General features: G+C 47.4%; 1 protein-coding gene across 1 annotated transcript; it reads left to right on the top strand.

The window, feature by feature from the left end:
• Nucleotides 1-3,293: 3,293 nt before the first annotated feature.
• Znf408 (zinc finger protein 408) lies at nucleotides 3,294-10,193 on the top strand. Its single transcript, XM_042055066.1, is given in 7 exon segments — nucleotides 3,294-3,351; nucleotides 3,582-3,720; nucleotides 4,004-4,281; nucleotides 4,973-5,034; nucleotides 5,173-5,432; nucleotides 8,564-9,976; nucleotides 9,979-10,193. Coding segments are annotated over 6 exon segments (2,211 nt in total). The 5' UTR covers nucleotides 3,294-3,351; nucleotides 3,582-3,677; the 3' UTR covers nucleotides 10,134-10,193.
• The last annotated feature ends 7,331 nt before the right edge of the window (nucleotides 10,194-17,524 follow it).

Genomic DNA, 17,524 nt, shown 5'->3' on the forward strand with positions numbered 1-17,524 from the left:
TTTACCTGGGACAAGGAATGGAATCTATATGCCAATCCCAGCAGACCCCTTGAAGGTCCCCAATGCTCTTGGACCCTCTCTATACCTGTAGGGGTTCCAGACCGTGGTTTCCCTGTGGCAAAGTCAACAGACTGTCTTAAGGATGTAAGGGGACAGAGGGAAAAGAGGTTGCCCGCAATATCTAGAGCATGGAGTCAGGACAAAAGAGCTGGGAGGAAAGTTGGCACTAAAACCAGGTCTAGGACCCAGCTGAAGGAGGTAGCACCTCCCTTGAGCTGACCAGATCGGTGAGGAAGGAGGTTTCATCCAACCCAGTTGCCCAGGAGAAAGTGACATATAAGGTGAGAGAATCAGTGGGACAGGGAAGAGGACAGAAAGGGCCTGGAGGTAGGAAGAGGAGAAGAGCTGCCATGTGAGATGCTCACTGTGGGCTAGAAGGATCATGACAACCGCCCCTCCTGCACACACATCAGCCTAGGGCTCTAAATGGTGAACAGCTCCCAGGGCCTAAGCAACAACTGCCTTGTTACCACAGCGATATACTGAGTCAGTAGGAAAACTGTTTCAGGTTTTCAAAGCCAAAGACCAAAGCTTCTTCCTTGCTTTTTTTTTCTCCCGTCCCTTGGGGATTCACTCATCCATCTGGACACCAAAATATAGGTTCCTCCCTAAGAACACAGAGAGCAAACCTTTCACATTTGGGAATGCATTTCTCTCAGTGAGTAACTTTGCCTTTGCCCAAAGACCAGATCCTCATTCCCCCTTCAACTCTCGGTCCTCCAACCTGGCAATCTCCAGTATTGAGGAATTTGCTTCTGGCCCACCTAATCTCCCAGATTCAACCAGGAAGCTATAGGGCTGCGTCTCATAGGACCCTAGCTTAGTGGCTCTCAACCTGTGGGTTGAGACCCTTTGGTCACCAAATGACCCTTTCATAGGATCACCTATGACCACTGGAAAACACAGATATTTACATTATGATTCATAACAGTAACAAAATTACAGTTATGAAAATAATTTTATGGATGGAGGTCAACACAACATGAGGAATCAGGAAGGGTGAGAAGCACTGGCTCATTAAAGTGAACAGACTCCAGTTGGAAACAACACCCTCCTGCTAGAGGCGGCTCCCCATCCCATCACTGCCCAGGCGCCAGGAACTCCTTGACACCCCCGACCTCACAGCTATACAAGAGAAATCGTTTTGTATACAATAAGTATCTGGCGTGATAGAAAAAGCATGAAATCAAATATATGAAAAACCTGGTAACAGTCCTGCCTAAGCCAACGGCTGCATAGATCCTGGGCGGGCAAGCGCCTTTCCTGTCTGGATCTTAAATTTCCTTCTCCCAGACATCTAACTCCCCAGTGCTCAGAAGCACTTGCATGGAAGTAAACAGGATTAAAAGTAGCAGTGAGAGTTGGGCTGTGTGTGAGGGAGGACAGCTGAATGTGACTCCCATCTCTTTCCCAGGAGCCTCTCTCTCCCGAGCTCCTTCAGCTCCCACATAACCTCCTTTACCAGCCAAACTAATCAGTGTGCCCAGCTCCCTGACCTCTCTCCGTCCCTCTATCGCCTCCTCTGAGCCCAGATGCTTATCTGCTGTTCAGTGGGAGATGAATTTCCCGCGAAGGGAAATTCTAACACAAAATGATAGAAATGAAATAATACCAGCCACTTGTGAGCCCTACTCAGCTCTGCAGAAACACTTCTCTCTCTAAGATGAAAATTGCGCTTTCGGCAGGTAAACCTTTACCTTTAGAGTGTTCACGCATCACTTTAGAAAAAGACTTGCTTGACTGGGGCTGGAGAGATGGTTTAGTGGTTAAGAGCACTGGCTGCTCTTCCAAAGAATCCGGGTTCAATTCCCAGCACCCACATGGCAGCTCACAGCTGTCTGTAGTTTCCGTTCTAGGGGATCTAACATCCTCATACAGAGTATATATAGGCAAAACATAAGTGCACATTAAAAAAATAAATAAACCTTAAAAAAAGACTTGACTTTGGCAAAATCATAAATTTCTCAAAAATTCTGATATCTGTGGACTTCTCAAAAAAATTAACAGAACCATGAAATCTTGCATGCAATTTTAAAGGCTTCACAAGCCCTCTGAATTACTGCCTAAGAGCCTATTTCAAAGGCTAAGGCCACAGCTCAGTAATAGAGCACTTTGCTTGCACACACAGAGCCCTAGATTCCCTCTCCAGCACAGGAAAACAAAGCAACTTATTCAGAATAATGCCTGGCACGTAGTAGACATCCTGTCATTAGCTGAATGACAATGATTTTCCTAAGAGAAGAAAGGAACCAACACTTTGTGAAAGACCAACATAGTACCCGAGCTGGAACAGTTCACCTCACAACCGCACTACTAGGTCAGTGTATGCTAGTAAAGCCATTTACGGTTTGAGCAAAATGGGGGCTAGGGGATGAGCACATTGCTAAAGGTCATAGAACCCAGAGGCAGGATTTCAATCCACAAGTATGTTTGAGGTGGCCTCTTGGTGAAAGTCAACCCCTCAACAACACTCCTATGTGTCTGTCAGTCACAAATTCATAGGGTTCAACGAGGAGCCACGAAGGGGCATCCAGAACTTGAATACCAGGGCAGAACAGAGATAGCAACTTGAAGTCATAGTGTTTGCTGGTGTTGGAATCGGATTGTTGTGACTCCGGAAAAACAAAAATCCTACACGACAGCAACTCTCAACTATAATCACGTTTGCATAGTCAAAAAACTACAATGAGTGTATTTCATTTCACAAGAAAATGAGAAGAAAGCATGGCCTATCAAGAGGCAAAGTCGACCACTTCCCTCTAATTTCTCGATCTCAGTGCTTTGCCGGATCCTGTCAGGGAGACTTCTCCCACCCACGGGTTTGTTCTGTATTGGCCTATGCTTTGCAGAGGGAAGGAAGTCAGAGAAAGTGGCTGTCTTCTCATTGCAGACATCGAAGTGGGGCAAAATGCCGGCAGTGGAGAGACCAAGGCCCTCAGGCCCAGTTCCACCTCGGCCTCACTGCCTCCAAATCTCCCCTTTAGGACCTAAGCCATTCAGACGACCAGCGCAGCTCTTTCCCTTCCCCCCCCCCCCCCCCCCCCCACCGCGCCCAGCGAGACCCCGCGCTCAGCAGCTCACCGCGCACAGGCAAGGCTCCCTCTGCCACGCCTGTCAAAGCTCGGCAAACATCCGGCTCCGAGGAGGAACAGGAACCGCCCCCTCGGGGGCTCCGCGCCCCAGCTACTTCCGCCACATCTTCCTACTTCCGGTTTTCTTCCTGGTCCAAACATGGCTTTCCAGGTGACCGCCCACTTCCGAGAGTCACCTGCCAAAATGCCCGTCTAAGAGGTTAGACAGTACAACTTTCCGACTCCTCGCTCCCTAAGGAGGGCGGGTTGACATATTGGTTCCGCTTTTCCAGATACTGAAAATTAGCGGGCCCCAGAAATCCTAGGTTCGTATCGTTCTCGGACAGAGTTTTGTCTAACTAGTACTTCCAAACTCCCAGTCCTATGCTTCACTGATGCTTAACCATCGAGATTCTTTCTTTCCTTTTTTTGGTTCTGAATTTTCTTAAGCGTAAATTTGGAAGTCAAGGACTGTTTCCGAGAGGAGCCTGGACAAAAACGCTCACTTCCGGCGAAGGGGTGTTGGCGGGAGCTCTCTGATCCAGGATGGAGGCGAAGGAGATACTCTTTGGAAAGACTCTGCCACTCCGTGAGTGACCTGCGATGTTTGCGACCCTCAGTCCTGGATTAGATGGCCCCAGCCTTTTCTAGTCAACGCCTTCACCCCACATCCCTTTTTCTCTCGAGCCTGGGATCCTGCTCCGGTGCTTCCAAGGCTCTGGGGCTTAACACCCTGTCAGGGGCTGAGTCAGAGCCTTGCTTATCCCTCGGACTCCTGAGGCATAGCTGACCTTGCACTTTCCTCCTGCGTCTTTTCCCAACCCCACGCCCTCGTGGGCCGCTCCTTTCACTGCCTTCCCGTCTCCCTGCAGCCCCCGAGCCGCGCCTGGGCCAGGACTCAGGATGGAGCCCATCTGGAGAAGGCTTTGCCCAGGGCCTCAAAGACTTGCCACCTGGCACGAGACATGCCATACTTGCTCTCGGGAGCCTCCCCCAGGGCTTGGCCTTGGGCCCCTCCCGCGCCAGGAAACACCACTTAGGGGTCTGGTGTGTCGGAGAGACCCTGCAGCTCGGACTGCATTGGGGACCTCTGGAAGCGGACTCCGGCTTGGAAGAGAAGGGCGAGGGAGTGAAGCCACTGCCCAAGGAGGTATTAAGAATAGGACGTCTCCGGTCTGAAAGTTTGGGGGCGGGTCATACGCATCCGGACAGCTCTTCCAGCTCGTTAGAAGCAGGGTATTTAAAGCCTGAGAAGTCGCTTTTGCCCCTTCACTGTCTTACTTTACCTAAGCTGCAGTAACTAAAGAATGCAAATACAAAAAGTTGTGAGCCAAATTCCTAGGGTGTCCACAGTGACAAAGGTCAGAAGCTAAAGTTACCTGGATCAGATTTGAGCTTCATCAACTAGTTAGCGAAATTACATGCCTTGTGTTAGTGGCCTTTAAAAGAAAGCATGGGAGCCGGACGGTGGTGGCGCACGCCTTTAATCCCAGCACTCGGGAGGCAGAGGCAGGTGGATCTCTGTGAGTTCGAGACCAGCCTGGTCTACAAGAGCTAGTTCCAGGACAGGCTCTAAAAGCTGCAGAGAAACCCTGTCTCGAAAAACCAAAAAAATAAATAAATAAATAAATAAATAAAAAATAAAAATAAAAGAAAGCATGGCTGTTACAAACATGATTTGGAAGACTGGAGGAAATGATGCAAGTAAAGGGTGAATAGTAAGGATTGTTTAAAATTGTTGCTTTTCGCTGTGGGTGGTAGCGCACGTTGTTAATCCCCTCACGCCTTGCTCCTCGTCCCCCCAAAAGGATTATGAAAGAGCTTTCATTATCTTATTCCAGGAACTGTCACTAGGCCGGTGGGGAGCCATATGTGCCTGGAAGCAAAGTTCAGCTTGGGTCAGGTAAGTTATACAAAGGTGCGTACTTGGGATAGAACCTGAAGCCAATTCTAGTTGTCTACCCAGGGGTCTTTTCCAGTGTGTCTTTCCAAAGACTTGGTGAAGAGGACCTGTTGAGCCAGCTCTTGCTCTGTTTTGCAGTTTGGTGCAACAAGCTGGCCTGCAAAGCGGTGGAAATGTGTGCTTGGTCTGGATCAAGGAGAAGTGTCACCTGCAAGTGTGCCAGGTTGTGTTGCCAGGCTCTGAGCTGCTGCTGTGCCCACAGTCTCCCTCCAAGAACCTAGGTGTCATGCACCCCAGGCTAGAGGAAGAAACAGCTGTAGTGGCGGTGGCAGAAAAGGAGTCTGCTAGACAAGAAGAAGTGGCCTTCCCCCAACAAGATGCAGCAGAGTCTTACGCAGGTGTGTGCTCAGTACACCCTTGTTCAAGGTCATGTTGGCCTTTGGGCTGCCGGAGACCCTGTCTCAAACAGACCGCCAAGGGCTAGACACAGCTGGGTTAGGGAAGTCCTTAATGTACAGCATCCTTGGAAAAGCTGATTGTGGGACCTGGAGAACTGGCTCAGCGGGTAAGAGCGCTGGCCACTCTGGCTACTCTGCCAAAGGCCCTGATTGCAGTGCCCAGAACGCACCTGGCAGTTCACAACTTTCTATAACTCCAGTTCCAGGGGATGTGATGTCCTAACACGGACTTACATGCATGCAGAACCCCAATGTACATTTTTTAAAAAGCACACATGTCAGGGGCTGGAGAGATGGCTCAGAGATTGAGAGCACTGACTGCTCTTCCTGAGGTCCTGAGTTCAACTCCCAGCAACCGCATGGTGGCTCACAGCCACCTGTGATGAGATCTGGTGCTCTCTCTGGAGGGTGGGCATGTATGCAGACAGAATGCTGTATACATAATAAATTAAAATCTCAAAACAAATTTTAAAAAAAAGCACACATGTTTGTAAATCTAAATGTTAGGTGAGAAGAGACCAAAGGCAGAAACAGGTGTTCCCTGGGGCTCCGTGGTGAGCAGCAGGTTAGGAGGCCACCTGACATAGGTCTGCAGATTTACCCCCCACACAAAGCCATGTTATAAATGCCCACTCCCAGACTGTCACAAAACTGTGATAGGAAAGACAGTGTGTGTCTCAGCCTAGTAAAGGACAACAGTAAAATCACAGTGGCCTTGAAGTGTGGCTCCGTGGTAGAGTGCTTGTGCCATGCGAGAGGCACTGTGCTCAATCTCTAGGCCTCCCAAAAGAGGGAGAAAAGAGAAAAGGAAAGAAAACCTGGTAAAAGGATCTGGCCAAGGGCTAAGGATATAGGTCCATGATAGCGCACTTGCCTCTCATGATCGAGGAATCAAGTTCAAGCCCCCAATAGGAAGAAAAAAGCCCTGATTTTAAATAGGCCTAGGATGCCACTCAGTGGTAGAGTCCTGCATACATGGAGCCCTAGGGGGCAGCGTGATATTAGAAAGTAGAACATAGGGTTGTGTGAGGGCCTTGAGGGCATAATAGTTTCGGTTTTGTCTTTTACATGTATTGGCATGTGTGTGAGCCTGCAGAGTTGCCTGGCTATTCAGGTCAGGGGACAACTTTCTTTTTTCTTTTTTTTTTGGGGGGGGGGGTGCTTCGAGCAAGGTTTCTCTGTGGCTTTGAAGCCTGTCCTGGAACTAGCTCTTGTAGACGAGGCTGGCCTCAAACTCATAGAGATCCGCCTGCCTCTGCCTCCCGCGTGCTGGGATTAAAGGCGTGTGCCACTAGCGCCCAGTTAAGAGGACAACTTTCAGGCCTTGGGTTCTCTCTTTCCACCAGTAAAGGACTTGAGGGTCAAACTCAGGTCACAGCGCTAGGCAGTAAGCAATACCCACTGAGGTAGCTCACTGGCCCCCGAGTTTGTGGACAATCGACATAGTTTGGGGCTGTAAACTGTCATTTTATGCTTTCAGTTGGAACATGGTAAGTCTTCCTTGAAATGTACAGACTTTTGTGTCTTCTTCAGAGTTTCTTGGAGCTGGGCAGTGTGTGCACGCCTTTAATCCCAGCACTCTGGAGGCAGACAGGCAGATCAGAGTTTGAGACCAACCTGGTCTACCAAGTGAGTCCCAGGACAGCCAGGGCTACACAGAGAAACCCTGTCGCAGGGAGGGGAGAGAAGGATACCAAATCAGCAAAAAAATGGTGGCGCACACCTTTAATCCCACCACTTGGGAGGCAAAGGCAGGTGGATCTCAGTGAGTTCGAGGCCAGCCTGGTCTACAAAACAAATTCCAGGACAGACAGCCAGGGTTGTTACACAGAGAAACCCTGTCTTGAAAAACCAAGATAAATAAATAAATGAATGAATAAATAAAATAATTTGTGGGTAACTTACTCTACAAAGAGTATTTCAAAGACTAGTCATCGGATTGGGAAAATATTTACTAACTCTTTATCTAATAAAGAGCAAATATCTAGAATATATAAAAACTCAAAACTGAATGGTAGCACCTGGGAAGATTTTTTTCAGCAGTTAAGAGCACTGACTGCTCTTCCAGAGGACCCAGGTTCAATCCCCAGCACCCACATGGCAGCTCACAACGGTCTGTAACTCCAGTTCCAGGGAACCTGACACCCTCAGTCTCAAAAACAGCCCTCCACAAAGAACCAAAGGAAGTTTCCTGGAATGATGTGGTTATATTGATGAAGATAGGAAACTATACAAAGCTTCTCATTTATTTGTTTCTTGGCATTGTTATACATTTAAAAACTTGAAGTTTCTAATGGCTATTTTGGGTTTTTTGGTGGTGGTTGAGACAGGGTTTCTCTGTGTAGCCCTTGCTGTCCTGGAATTCACTCTGTAGACCAGGCCTGACCTCAAACTCACAGAGATCCGCCTGCCTCTGCCTCCTGAGTGCTGGGATTAAAGGTGTGTGCCACCACTGCCTAGCCATTGTTGGGACATTTTTATTTCAGGTACATGGGTATTTTGCCTAAGTCTGTGTACCGCATTGTACCATGCTTGACAAGTCCAGAAGAGGGTGCTGGATCCCATAGGAACCAGAGTTACACCTTGCAGGCAATGAGAGTGGAATCGTAGTCCCCTAGAAAAGCAGTGTTCTTCACTGCTCAGTCATCCCTCCGGCCTCACCTTGCCTTCTCCTGTTTCCTAGTCCTGGTCTCTATCTTCCCAAACAGTACCCTTCTACTTTTGTGTTGTATCCCCAGAGCTGGGGCAGGGTTTTTCATTTTACATATAAACTCAGGCCAGGAGATGTGCGGGTCCAATCCCATGTTGTGTCTCCAGTGGAGAAGAAAAAGGCCCTTACTCTGGAGTGGCCTTTCTCTAGAGATTAACTAGATGGGCTTCCCTACAAGTGTTTGAGGCTGGACAGGAAAGAGAAAGTGGAGCTCCTGGTCCAGGGAAGATACATGTGTAGGGTTTCCCACTGAAGACGGTGCTGGCCAAGCAAAAGAAAACGTGGAGTATGCAATTCCCCAGTAATAAATACTATTCCCCACCAAGCTTGGCTAACCCTTGAACCCCATCCTTTTTCTCAGATCATGGTCATGAGTCACTCCATAGCATCCAAGGAGAAAACATGGTAAGTTCTGGACCTGTGGCCCAGATCCAAGATCAGCCTCTCAAGGACAGCCAACCCGTTGGCCTGTTGCTTCAAGATGACAGCATGGATAAAGACGACCTGCCACAGACACCACCTGAACCTCAGGACATCTTAGCTGCCCAGAAGAGCCCAGAGAGCAAGGACACCAGTTTATTAACTCCCAGAGGGACTGAGGTACAAACCTTCCCAGCCGAGAAGATCCATGTCCCCAGCAGTGAATGTCTGTCCACAGTGCAGGTCTCAGAGCCCAGAACCCAGCTCCCTAGCTTCCCTGTACTGCAATGCAGCCCTCCTGACCCGGTAGGAGACTCCTCAAAGCAGGGGCGACGATACCGCTGTGGGGAGTGTGGGAAGGCGTTCCTACAGCTGTGCCATCTCAAGAAACATGCATTTGTGCACACGGACCACAAGCCCTTTCTGTGCACCGAGTGTGGCAAGAGTTACAGCTCCGAGGAAAGCTTCAAAGCCCACATGCTGGGCCATCGAGGGGTGAGGCCCTTCCCTTGCTCACAGTGTGACAAGGCTTATGGTACCCGCAGGGACCTCAGAGAGCATCAGCTGGTCCATTCAGGTGCCCGACCCTTTGTGTGTGAGCTGTGTGGCAAAGCCTTTGCTCGCCGACCTTCCCTGCGGCTACACCAGAAGACCCACCAGATGCCAGATGCCCCTTCCCTGTGGCCATGCCCAGTGTGTGGGCGGCTCCTGGCCACCCAGGGTTCACTGCGGAACCACATGAGGCTCCACACTGGGGAAAAACCCTTCCTGTGTCCACACTGTGGCCGAGCATTCCGCCAGCGGGGCAACCTCCGAGGACACTTGAGGCTACACACAGGGGAGCGCCCTTATCGATGCCCACACTGTGCCAGTACTTTCCCCCAGCTTCCCGAGCTGCGGCGCCATCTCATCTCCCACACTGGTGAGGCCTACCTGTGCCCTGTGTGTGGGAAGGCCCTCCGAGACCCACATACACTGCGTGCTCACGAGCGCCTCCACTCAGGGGAGAGGCCCTTTCGGTGCCCACAATGTGACCGAGCTTACACACTGGCCACCAAGCTCCGCCGTCACCTCAAGTCTCACATGACAGATAAGCCCTACCAATGCCCTATCTGTGGCATGGGCTATGCCCTCCCTCAAAGCCTCAAGCGGCACCAGCTCAGTCACCAGCATGGGGTTTCCTCCAGCCCTTCTCTGCCCCCCACTGCCTCTGAGTCCACTGTGGTGCTCCTACAAAGTGAGCCAGAGCTGCTGGACATGTGCAGCCAACAGGAAGTGCCCCCAAGTGGGGGTGTTGTGGAGGTCAGCATCTCTGAGAACCGGCAGAACTGCTGCTCTGTAGTACCTGAGGAGCCAACCTCGGGCTGACCCACGAGGATGTGGGCTTTAGTGACTGGGCCGAGGTGGTGGAGGTAGAGGCAGGCACCTGGCACCCACCCCTACAAGAGCTCTCCATAAAGACTGTTGTAGCAGATTGTGTCTGTATGTCATTCTCTTTGGGTCTCCTCTAGATGCAGGAACCAAGCTGACTGGCTCTTAGGGTTGGGAAAGCTCAGCTATCAAACCACACGTCACATGTCCTGTGGAGTTCAGATTTTAGTTAATTTTGACTGCTTTTCACGGCATCTAAAAGAGGGGTTCCCAACCCTTTCACAGAGGTCTTAGGCCTAATAAGACTACTGTAAAAAAAAAAAAAAAAAAAAAAAAGACCGGGCGGTGGTGGCGCACGCCTTTAAACCAAAAAAAAAAAAAAAAAAACCAAAACCACTTATGAGTGAATACTTGTGATACCTGTCTGGGATACCTCATTCAAAATGATGATTTCTAGCTCTATCCATTTTCCTGCAAAATTCAAGCTGTCGTTATTTTTTTTCTGCTGTGTAGTACTCCATTGTGTAAATGTACCACATTTTCCTTACCCATTCTTCGGTCAAGGGGCATTTAGGTTGTTTCCAGTTTCTGGCTATGACAAACAAAGCTGCTATGAACATAGCTGAGCACATGTCCTTGTGGCACGATTGAGCATCCTTTGGATATATACCCAAAAGTGGTATTACTGGATCTTGAGGAAGGTTGTTTCCTAATTTTCTGAGAAATCGTCACACTGACAACCAAAGGGGCTGTACCGGCTTGCATTCCCAACAGCAATGGAGGAGTGTTCCCTTTACCCCACAACCTCTCCAGCATAAATTGTCATCAGTGTTTTTGATCTTGGCCATTCTTACAGGTGTAAGATGGAATCTCAGAGTTGTTTTGATTTGCATTTCTCTAATGACTAAGGATGTAATATTTTTTTTTTTTTTTTTTTTTTTTTTTTGGTTTTTCGAGACAGGGTTTCTCTGTAGCTTTTTTAGAGCCTGTCCTGGAACTAGCTCTTGTAGACCAGGCTGGCCTCGAACTCACAGAGATCCACCTGCCTCTGCCTCCCGAGTGCTGGGATTAAAGGCGTGCGCCACCACCGCCCGGCCCTATTTTCTATTTTTAACATGGGGAGAAAACTATTTTTTTTTTTATTTTGGTTTTTCGAGACAGAGTTTTTCTGTGGCTTTGGAGCCTGTCCTGGAACTAGCTCTTGTAGACCAGGCTGGCCTTGAACTCACAGAGATCCGTCTGCCTCCACCTCCCGAGTGCTGGGAGAGAAAACTATTTTTAACTAATTCCCCCCTTAAGATTTTCCAGTTGTCTAACCAGATCTGCTGACGATGGCAGTGACGTGTGAGGCTGCAGCACAGCTGGGCAGAGACACAGGTGGTGCACAGCCTAGCCAAGGGCAGCTGCAGCTGCTGTGAACTGAGAACATGTGGTCTTCACAGCAACAAGAGAGCCTGACCTGGTGTAGCAGCGGGGTGGGGGTTATCCAGCGGGGAGAAGGAGCCAGCCATCTGCAAAGCTGACACGGGAACGTGTGGGAGAAGCATGAATGGTGGGGGCTGCCTGGAGGCAGAGCCAGCCATCCTGGGAGGCAAACTCTGGAGCCTGGCACCTGTGGCGTCTGGGCGGCAGCTGGAACTTGTGGAAGAGAGGTTGAAACAGGAAAATCCCAGACTTGCTGAAAGGGCCTGGGGCAAGAAAGGGAAAACCAGCTGGTGGTGGTGGCGGCTCCAGGGCTGCAAAGCCAGGGTTGAGAAGCTATCTCATGGTTTCGTGGCCCACATTGGGTGCCACATGATGTGTTTATCTAATTATTCTTTATCAATAAAAAATTGGGAGTTTCTTATATATATCAGGGTAAGAAACTGAATGATCAGAGAAGCAGCATCCTTAGTCATCAGAGAAATGCAAATCAAAACAACTCTGAGATTCCATCTTATACCTGTAAGAATGGCCAAGATCAAAAACACTGATGACAACTTATGCTGGAGAGGTTGTGGGGGAAAGGAAACACTTCTGCATTGCTGGTGGGAATGCAAGCTGGTATAATCAGCTTTGGATGTCAGTGTGGTGAATTCTCAGAAAATTAGGAAATAACCTTTCTCAAGACCCAGTAATACCATCCAAAGGATGCTCAATCATGCCACAAGGACATGTGCTCAACTATGTTCATAGCAGCTTTGTTTGTCATAGCCAGAAACTGGAAACAACCTAAATGCCCCTCAACCGAAGAATGGATAAGGAAAATGTGGTACATTTACACAATGGAGTACTACACAGCAGAAAAAAATAATGACAGCTTGAATTTTGCAGGAAAATGGATGGAGCTAGAAAACATTATTTTGAATGAGGTAACCCAGACCCAGAAAGACAATTATCACATGTACTCATTCATAGGTGGTTTTTAAACATAAAGCAAAGAAAGTCAGCCTACAAACCACAATCCCAGAGAACTTAGACAACAATGCGGACACTAAGAGAGACTTACATAGATCTAATCTATATGGGAAGTAGAAAGTAGAAAAAGACAAGATCTCCTGAGTAAATTGGGAGCATGGGGACCTTGGAGGAGAATTGAAGGGAGAAGGGGAGAGGCAGGGAGGGGAGCAGAGAAAAATGTAGAGCTCAATAAATATCAATAAAAAAATAAAGGAATGAAAAAAATGGTGTATACTGTATATACTGAAATGGTGTATACTGTATATACTGAAATGGAATGTTCTTGCCATAGGACAGATTCTATGAAAACATTGCTGGACACCTTTTCATAAATTCAAGCTAAGGAACCCCAAATCAGAAAGTGGGGTGTTGAAGCTGAATATTGTCACTTGCACCTATAACCCCAGCATTTGGGGAGCTGAGGCAGAAGATTCAAGAGTTTAAGCCTCAATTGAGCTATGTAACAAAATGTTCAAAAAAGAGGGGGGAATTCTACAACAATATAAATATGAACCTGTTTAGAGACCTTTGATGCCGTAGAACCTCCTATTCCGAAAAGAGCCTCAGGAGAGAGACTGGAGTATAATTTTTTATTTGTTGTTGTTTTGGCGTGAGGGTTGTGCATGCTGCTGTATGCTTGTGGAGGTCAGAGGTCAACTTCCTGGATTCAGTTCTCCTCCCACCTTTATAAGGGTTCTGGGAATCGGACACGGGTCTCCAGGCCCGTGCAGAGAGAGCTTTTATCTGCCTAACATGGGTCTCCAGCCCTTAAAAAAATTGTTTAGCTTTTTTAAAAAAAAAAAGATTTATTTATTTATTTATTTATTTATTTATTTATTTATTTATTATGTATACAGTGTTCTGTATGCCTGCATGTGTGACCGCAAGCCAGAAGAGGGCGCCATATCTTATTATAGATGCTTGTGAACCACCATGTGGTTGCTGGGAAGAGTGGCTTGGGAATGGAATCTGAAGGGTAGAACAAACTGACTTAGGCACGTTTTTCCTGAATATGTCTTTGTTTCTTGGGAGAAGATGAGAGAAGGGAAAAGAAGAAGAAGCCTAGGAACATAAGGTACAAGGCATAAGGGCAAAGCATCAGACTTGAGGGTAAGGCACCAGGGTAAAAAAGGATAAGGGTTAAAAAAAGGTAAGGGCTTCATCTCCACCAAGCCTTCAGTTTATACAGGCACACAGACAAGTTAACAGTCCCAAAGGCGGTAACAATGGTATCAAGCATGCACAGTCACAGGAAACTGGTGGATCTGGCCTCAGAGGGAGCATGGCTGTGAAGGTACCCTGAAGCTGGGAACACAGCTCCAGTAGCTATACTGACCTGTGGGATTGATTTGCTTTAGCATCTAGCTGGTTAAGTTAAAAGTAATCTCTTCTGGGGACCCTGCTTTTGACTCCAGCAACGTGTCCATGTGGGAATTTTTCTCTCTGAAGCTAGTTTTAGTGACTCAGGCTTTTTTCCTGTAAAAGCAGCTCATCTCCTTGGTTATGATCTTATGTTAGCTGACACCAAGGTAAAGTGTTATAGAGAATATTAGTAGCCTGTTAAGTCAGAGCAGAAGACCAACTTACACCTTCCTGAGTCTGTGGATAGAGCAGACATACCCCCTCCTGTTTGGGGGCTCCTTTCTCATCACTGAGTGCTGTCAATAAAGAAAGTTTGTGGGGGACAGATTGTTTTCATGAAGATTTTGGCTATGGGAACAAGAACTTGACAGAATCCTTTCACACCATGGCTTCATGGTGTTGGGGGAGGGATCTGGTTGTCCCACAGGAAAAGTCGGGTTTATACACTGCTGGGAGACTAGAGAAGGGAGAAATCCTGTGACTTAGCCAAAGGACAGATGTCCCCCGCAGCTCTGCAAAATGGTTCTCCCGGTGGAGTGTGCATACGCACTTAGAGGAAGGACATCCAGAAGATCTGTCAGCTGTAGATTTACTGTAGAGTACTGTGGGCTCATCACACGGAAGAGCAGTCAGTGCTCTTAACTGCTGGGCCATCTCTCCAGCCACTTGTTTAGATTTTTTAATTTTATGTGTGTGAATGCTTTACCCCCAAATATTTAATGTGTGCTTGGTGTGGATCTAGTGGTCTAGAGGTCAGGAGAGTGTCAGAGCCCCCGGAACACGTGGTTGTAATTGGGTGCTGGGGACTGAACCAAGACCCTCTGCAAGAAGAAAAAAGCACTCTTAACTGCAGAGCCCAACCCATATATCTTAAACTTTTTAAATGAAGTGACGTATTACTGTGTGCATGACGTGTGTCAATGTGTGTGTGCCAGGGCACGTGTGGAATTCAGAGGACAGCTTTGTGGAGTCAGTCCCTCATTACACCTTTACCTGGCTTCTAGGGATCGAGCTTAGGTTCCCAGGCTTGTGCTGTATTGATGGTTAGATTTAGTCATCAACTCAGCACACGCTGTAGTCATCTGGGTAGAGAAGCCCAATAGGGGATTATCTAGAGAAGGTCGGCTGTGGACATGTCGTGCACGGAGGTTATCTTGGTTGTGTAGAGACTGGAAGACCCGCCTACTGTGGTGGCATCATTCTGTAGATGGGACCCCTATATAAAGTGAACTGAACACAGTGTGCATTAACCCATTGTTCCTAACCATGGATACAACATGACCAGCTCTCTCGGGCTCTGGATGTGTGACTGCACCTCAGTGATGGAGCATGACCTGGAGCCGTGAGCTGACCAAACCCTTTCTCTCTTAAGCTGCTTCATCCCAAAAGGCTTGTGCCTTTGCCTGTTGAGCCGTCTCCCTGGCCTTTTTTTCTCTTTACTTCATATTTCAGTAGGGTCTCACTTCCCAACTGAGGCTGAAAAACTTTACCCCTGCCTCCTGGTCCAGATTTCCACTGTAAACCCAGTTTATATGGTGACATCTTTTTCCTAATCACCAAACAACATTCCCAAAAAGGGCGGGAGAAAGAACAGGTGCAGCGTCTTCAGTTAGCAGGGAATATAAAGCAACACTATGATGACATGCAGCCATTCACTAAAAGGCTTCCTAGAAAATGAATGGATAAAAACAGAAGCCTGAAACCTCCTTGGTTAGTGTGTAAACTAGTGTTGGTTAGTGTGTAAACTAGTGTTTGTTAGTGTAAACCATTCGGAACAGGTGTTCATTGCAGTGACTTAAATAAACATTATGCTTACTTTCTGCCCAGAAAGTCTCATCCCCTGGGCATTTACCTAACAGAAGTGAGTTACACAAAAACGTGTATTCTCTGGGCAGTGGTGGTGCACGCCTTTAATCCCAGCACTCTGGAGGCAGAGGCAGGCGGATCTCTGTGAGTTTGGGGGACAACCTGGTCTACTGAGTGAGTTCTAGGATGGCCAGGTCAGTTACACAGAGAAACTCTGTCTAAACAAAGCCAAACCATGTTTGTGAGAATATTCGTAGGGGCAGTGAGACAGGAGGGGTGAAAGCACTTGCCATGCAAGTTCGCAGACCCGAGTTTGGTCCTGGAACCCACAGCAGAAAGAGTTGGGTTTCAGAAGTTTATCCTCTGGCTTTCACATGTACACCGTGGCATGTGCCGTATGTTTCCACACACTTCACACACACACATGCACGATCAAATCAATACAATTATAAAAACAAACAAAGGGGAGGTAAATGGGAGGCGGGGAGGAGGCAGAAATTTTTAATAAAGAAAAAAAATTTAAAAAAAAAGAAAAAATAAAATAAAATATTAAAAAAAGAAAAAAAAAGAAATTGTAAGAGAATTATTTGAGAAGCAGAAGGGGAGGGGAGTAAGGAAAATTAATGGAGGTGAATACAATTGAAAACACTTGATACATATGTATGAAAATGTTATAACGAAGTCATAATTTTCCAAAGTTTTTATATATTATTGAACAGTAAACCAATTTGTAATGTCAAAACAAAAATAAATAAAACGTGTTTAAAGTAAAAAAAAGAAACCCTAAACTTTTTTAAAATATTAAAAAAAATTTAAAAAAATAAAAATAAAAACAAACAAAACAAACTGCCCATAGTGTCCCCAAACTATAAGTTCATTCAAATGCTCATTAATATGTAAATTATAAAAATAAAGCTGGGTGTGTTTATCTTGACTTCAAGGTAGGTTCCAGCTATACAGCAAGACTTTGTCTCAAAACAAAACAAACAAACAAAACCCACCACACTACCTACAGAAGGGCAGAGAAATCAAATGTGTAGTATTTTTGCACACTGTGGCTGGATCCATGACAGTTATGTGAACTGGAGGTGACAGACACAGAGGAGATGCTGTGACATTGCACCCCTGTGGGGTTCAAACATAGACAAAGCCGGTCTGTGTCAGGATGGTGTTCACTAAAGCAGGAGGCTGTCAGCTGACAGGAAGGAGCCTTTGGTATCTGGTCCCATAGGGGTGTACAGGAAATGTGGAATTAAAAGATTATGTTGCAAACTTTTGTTCTGTTTTATTTTTCGAGACAGGATTTCTCTGTGAAACAGCCCTGGCTGTCCTGGAACTAGCTCTGTAGGCCAGGGTGGCCTCGAACTCACTGAGATCCTCCTGCCTCTGCCTCCACCACCAGGCTAACTTGTCTACATTTTGCAAGCCATATTTTTAGGAAGCATATATGCTATAGAACTAGTCTGCATTCGTTGGCGGGGAAAGGGCCATCAGTCTGACTCAATAGGTAAAGGCACCTGTCAAAGCTGACCTGAGTTCAGTCCCAAGACTCACAGGGCAGAGCGAGCTGACTGCCACACGCATACAGTGGAGTGTGCACAAACACCAATAAACACATCATTTAGCTTTTTAAAACAGACGCACACGTTTGTTTCGTTTTGTTTGTTCGAGGCAGGGTCTCCACACAGTCCTAGAGCTTTTGATACAGACCAGGTTGGCCTTGAACTCAGAGGTCCACCTGTCCCTGCCTCCCGGGGCAGGAATTAAAAGGCATGCGCCACACCCAGTTGCATAGGTCAAAAGTACTTTTTAGCTGGGTGCAGTGGTGGCGAGCGCCTTTAATCCCAGTACTCAGAGGCAGAGGCGGGCAGATCTCTGCCTTCGAGGCCAGCCTGGTCTACAAAACACGCTCCAAGATGGCCAG

The sequence above is a fragment of the Arvicola amphibius genome, chromosome 5 (assembly GCF_903992535.2).
Source record: "Arvicola amphibius chromosome 5, mArvAmp1.2, whole genome shotgun sequence".
NCBI lineage: Eukaryota > Metazoa > Chordata > Mammalia > Rodentia > Cricetidae > Arvicola > Arvicola amphibius.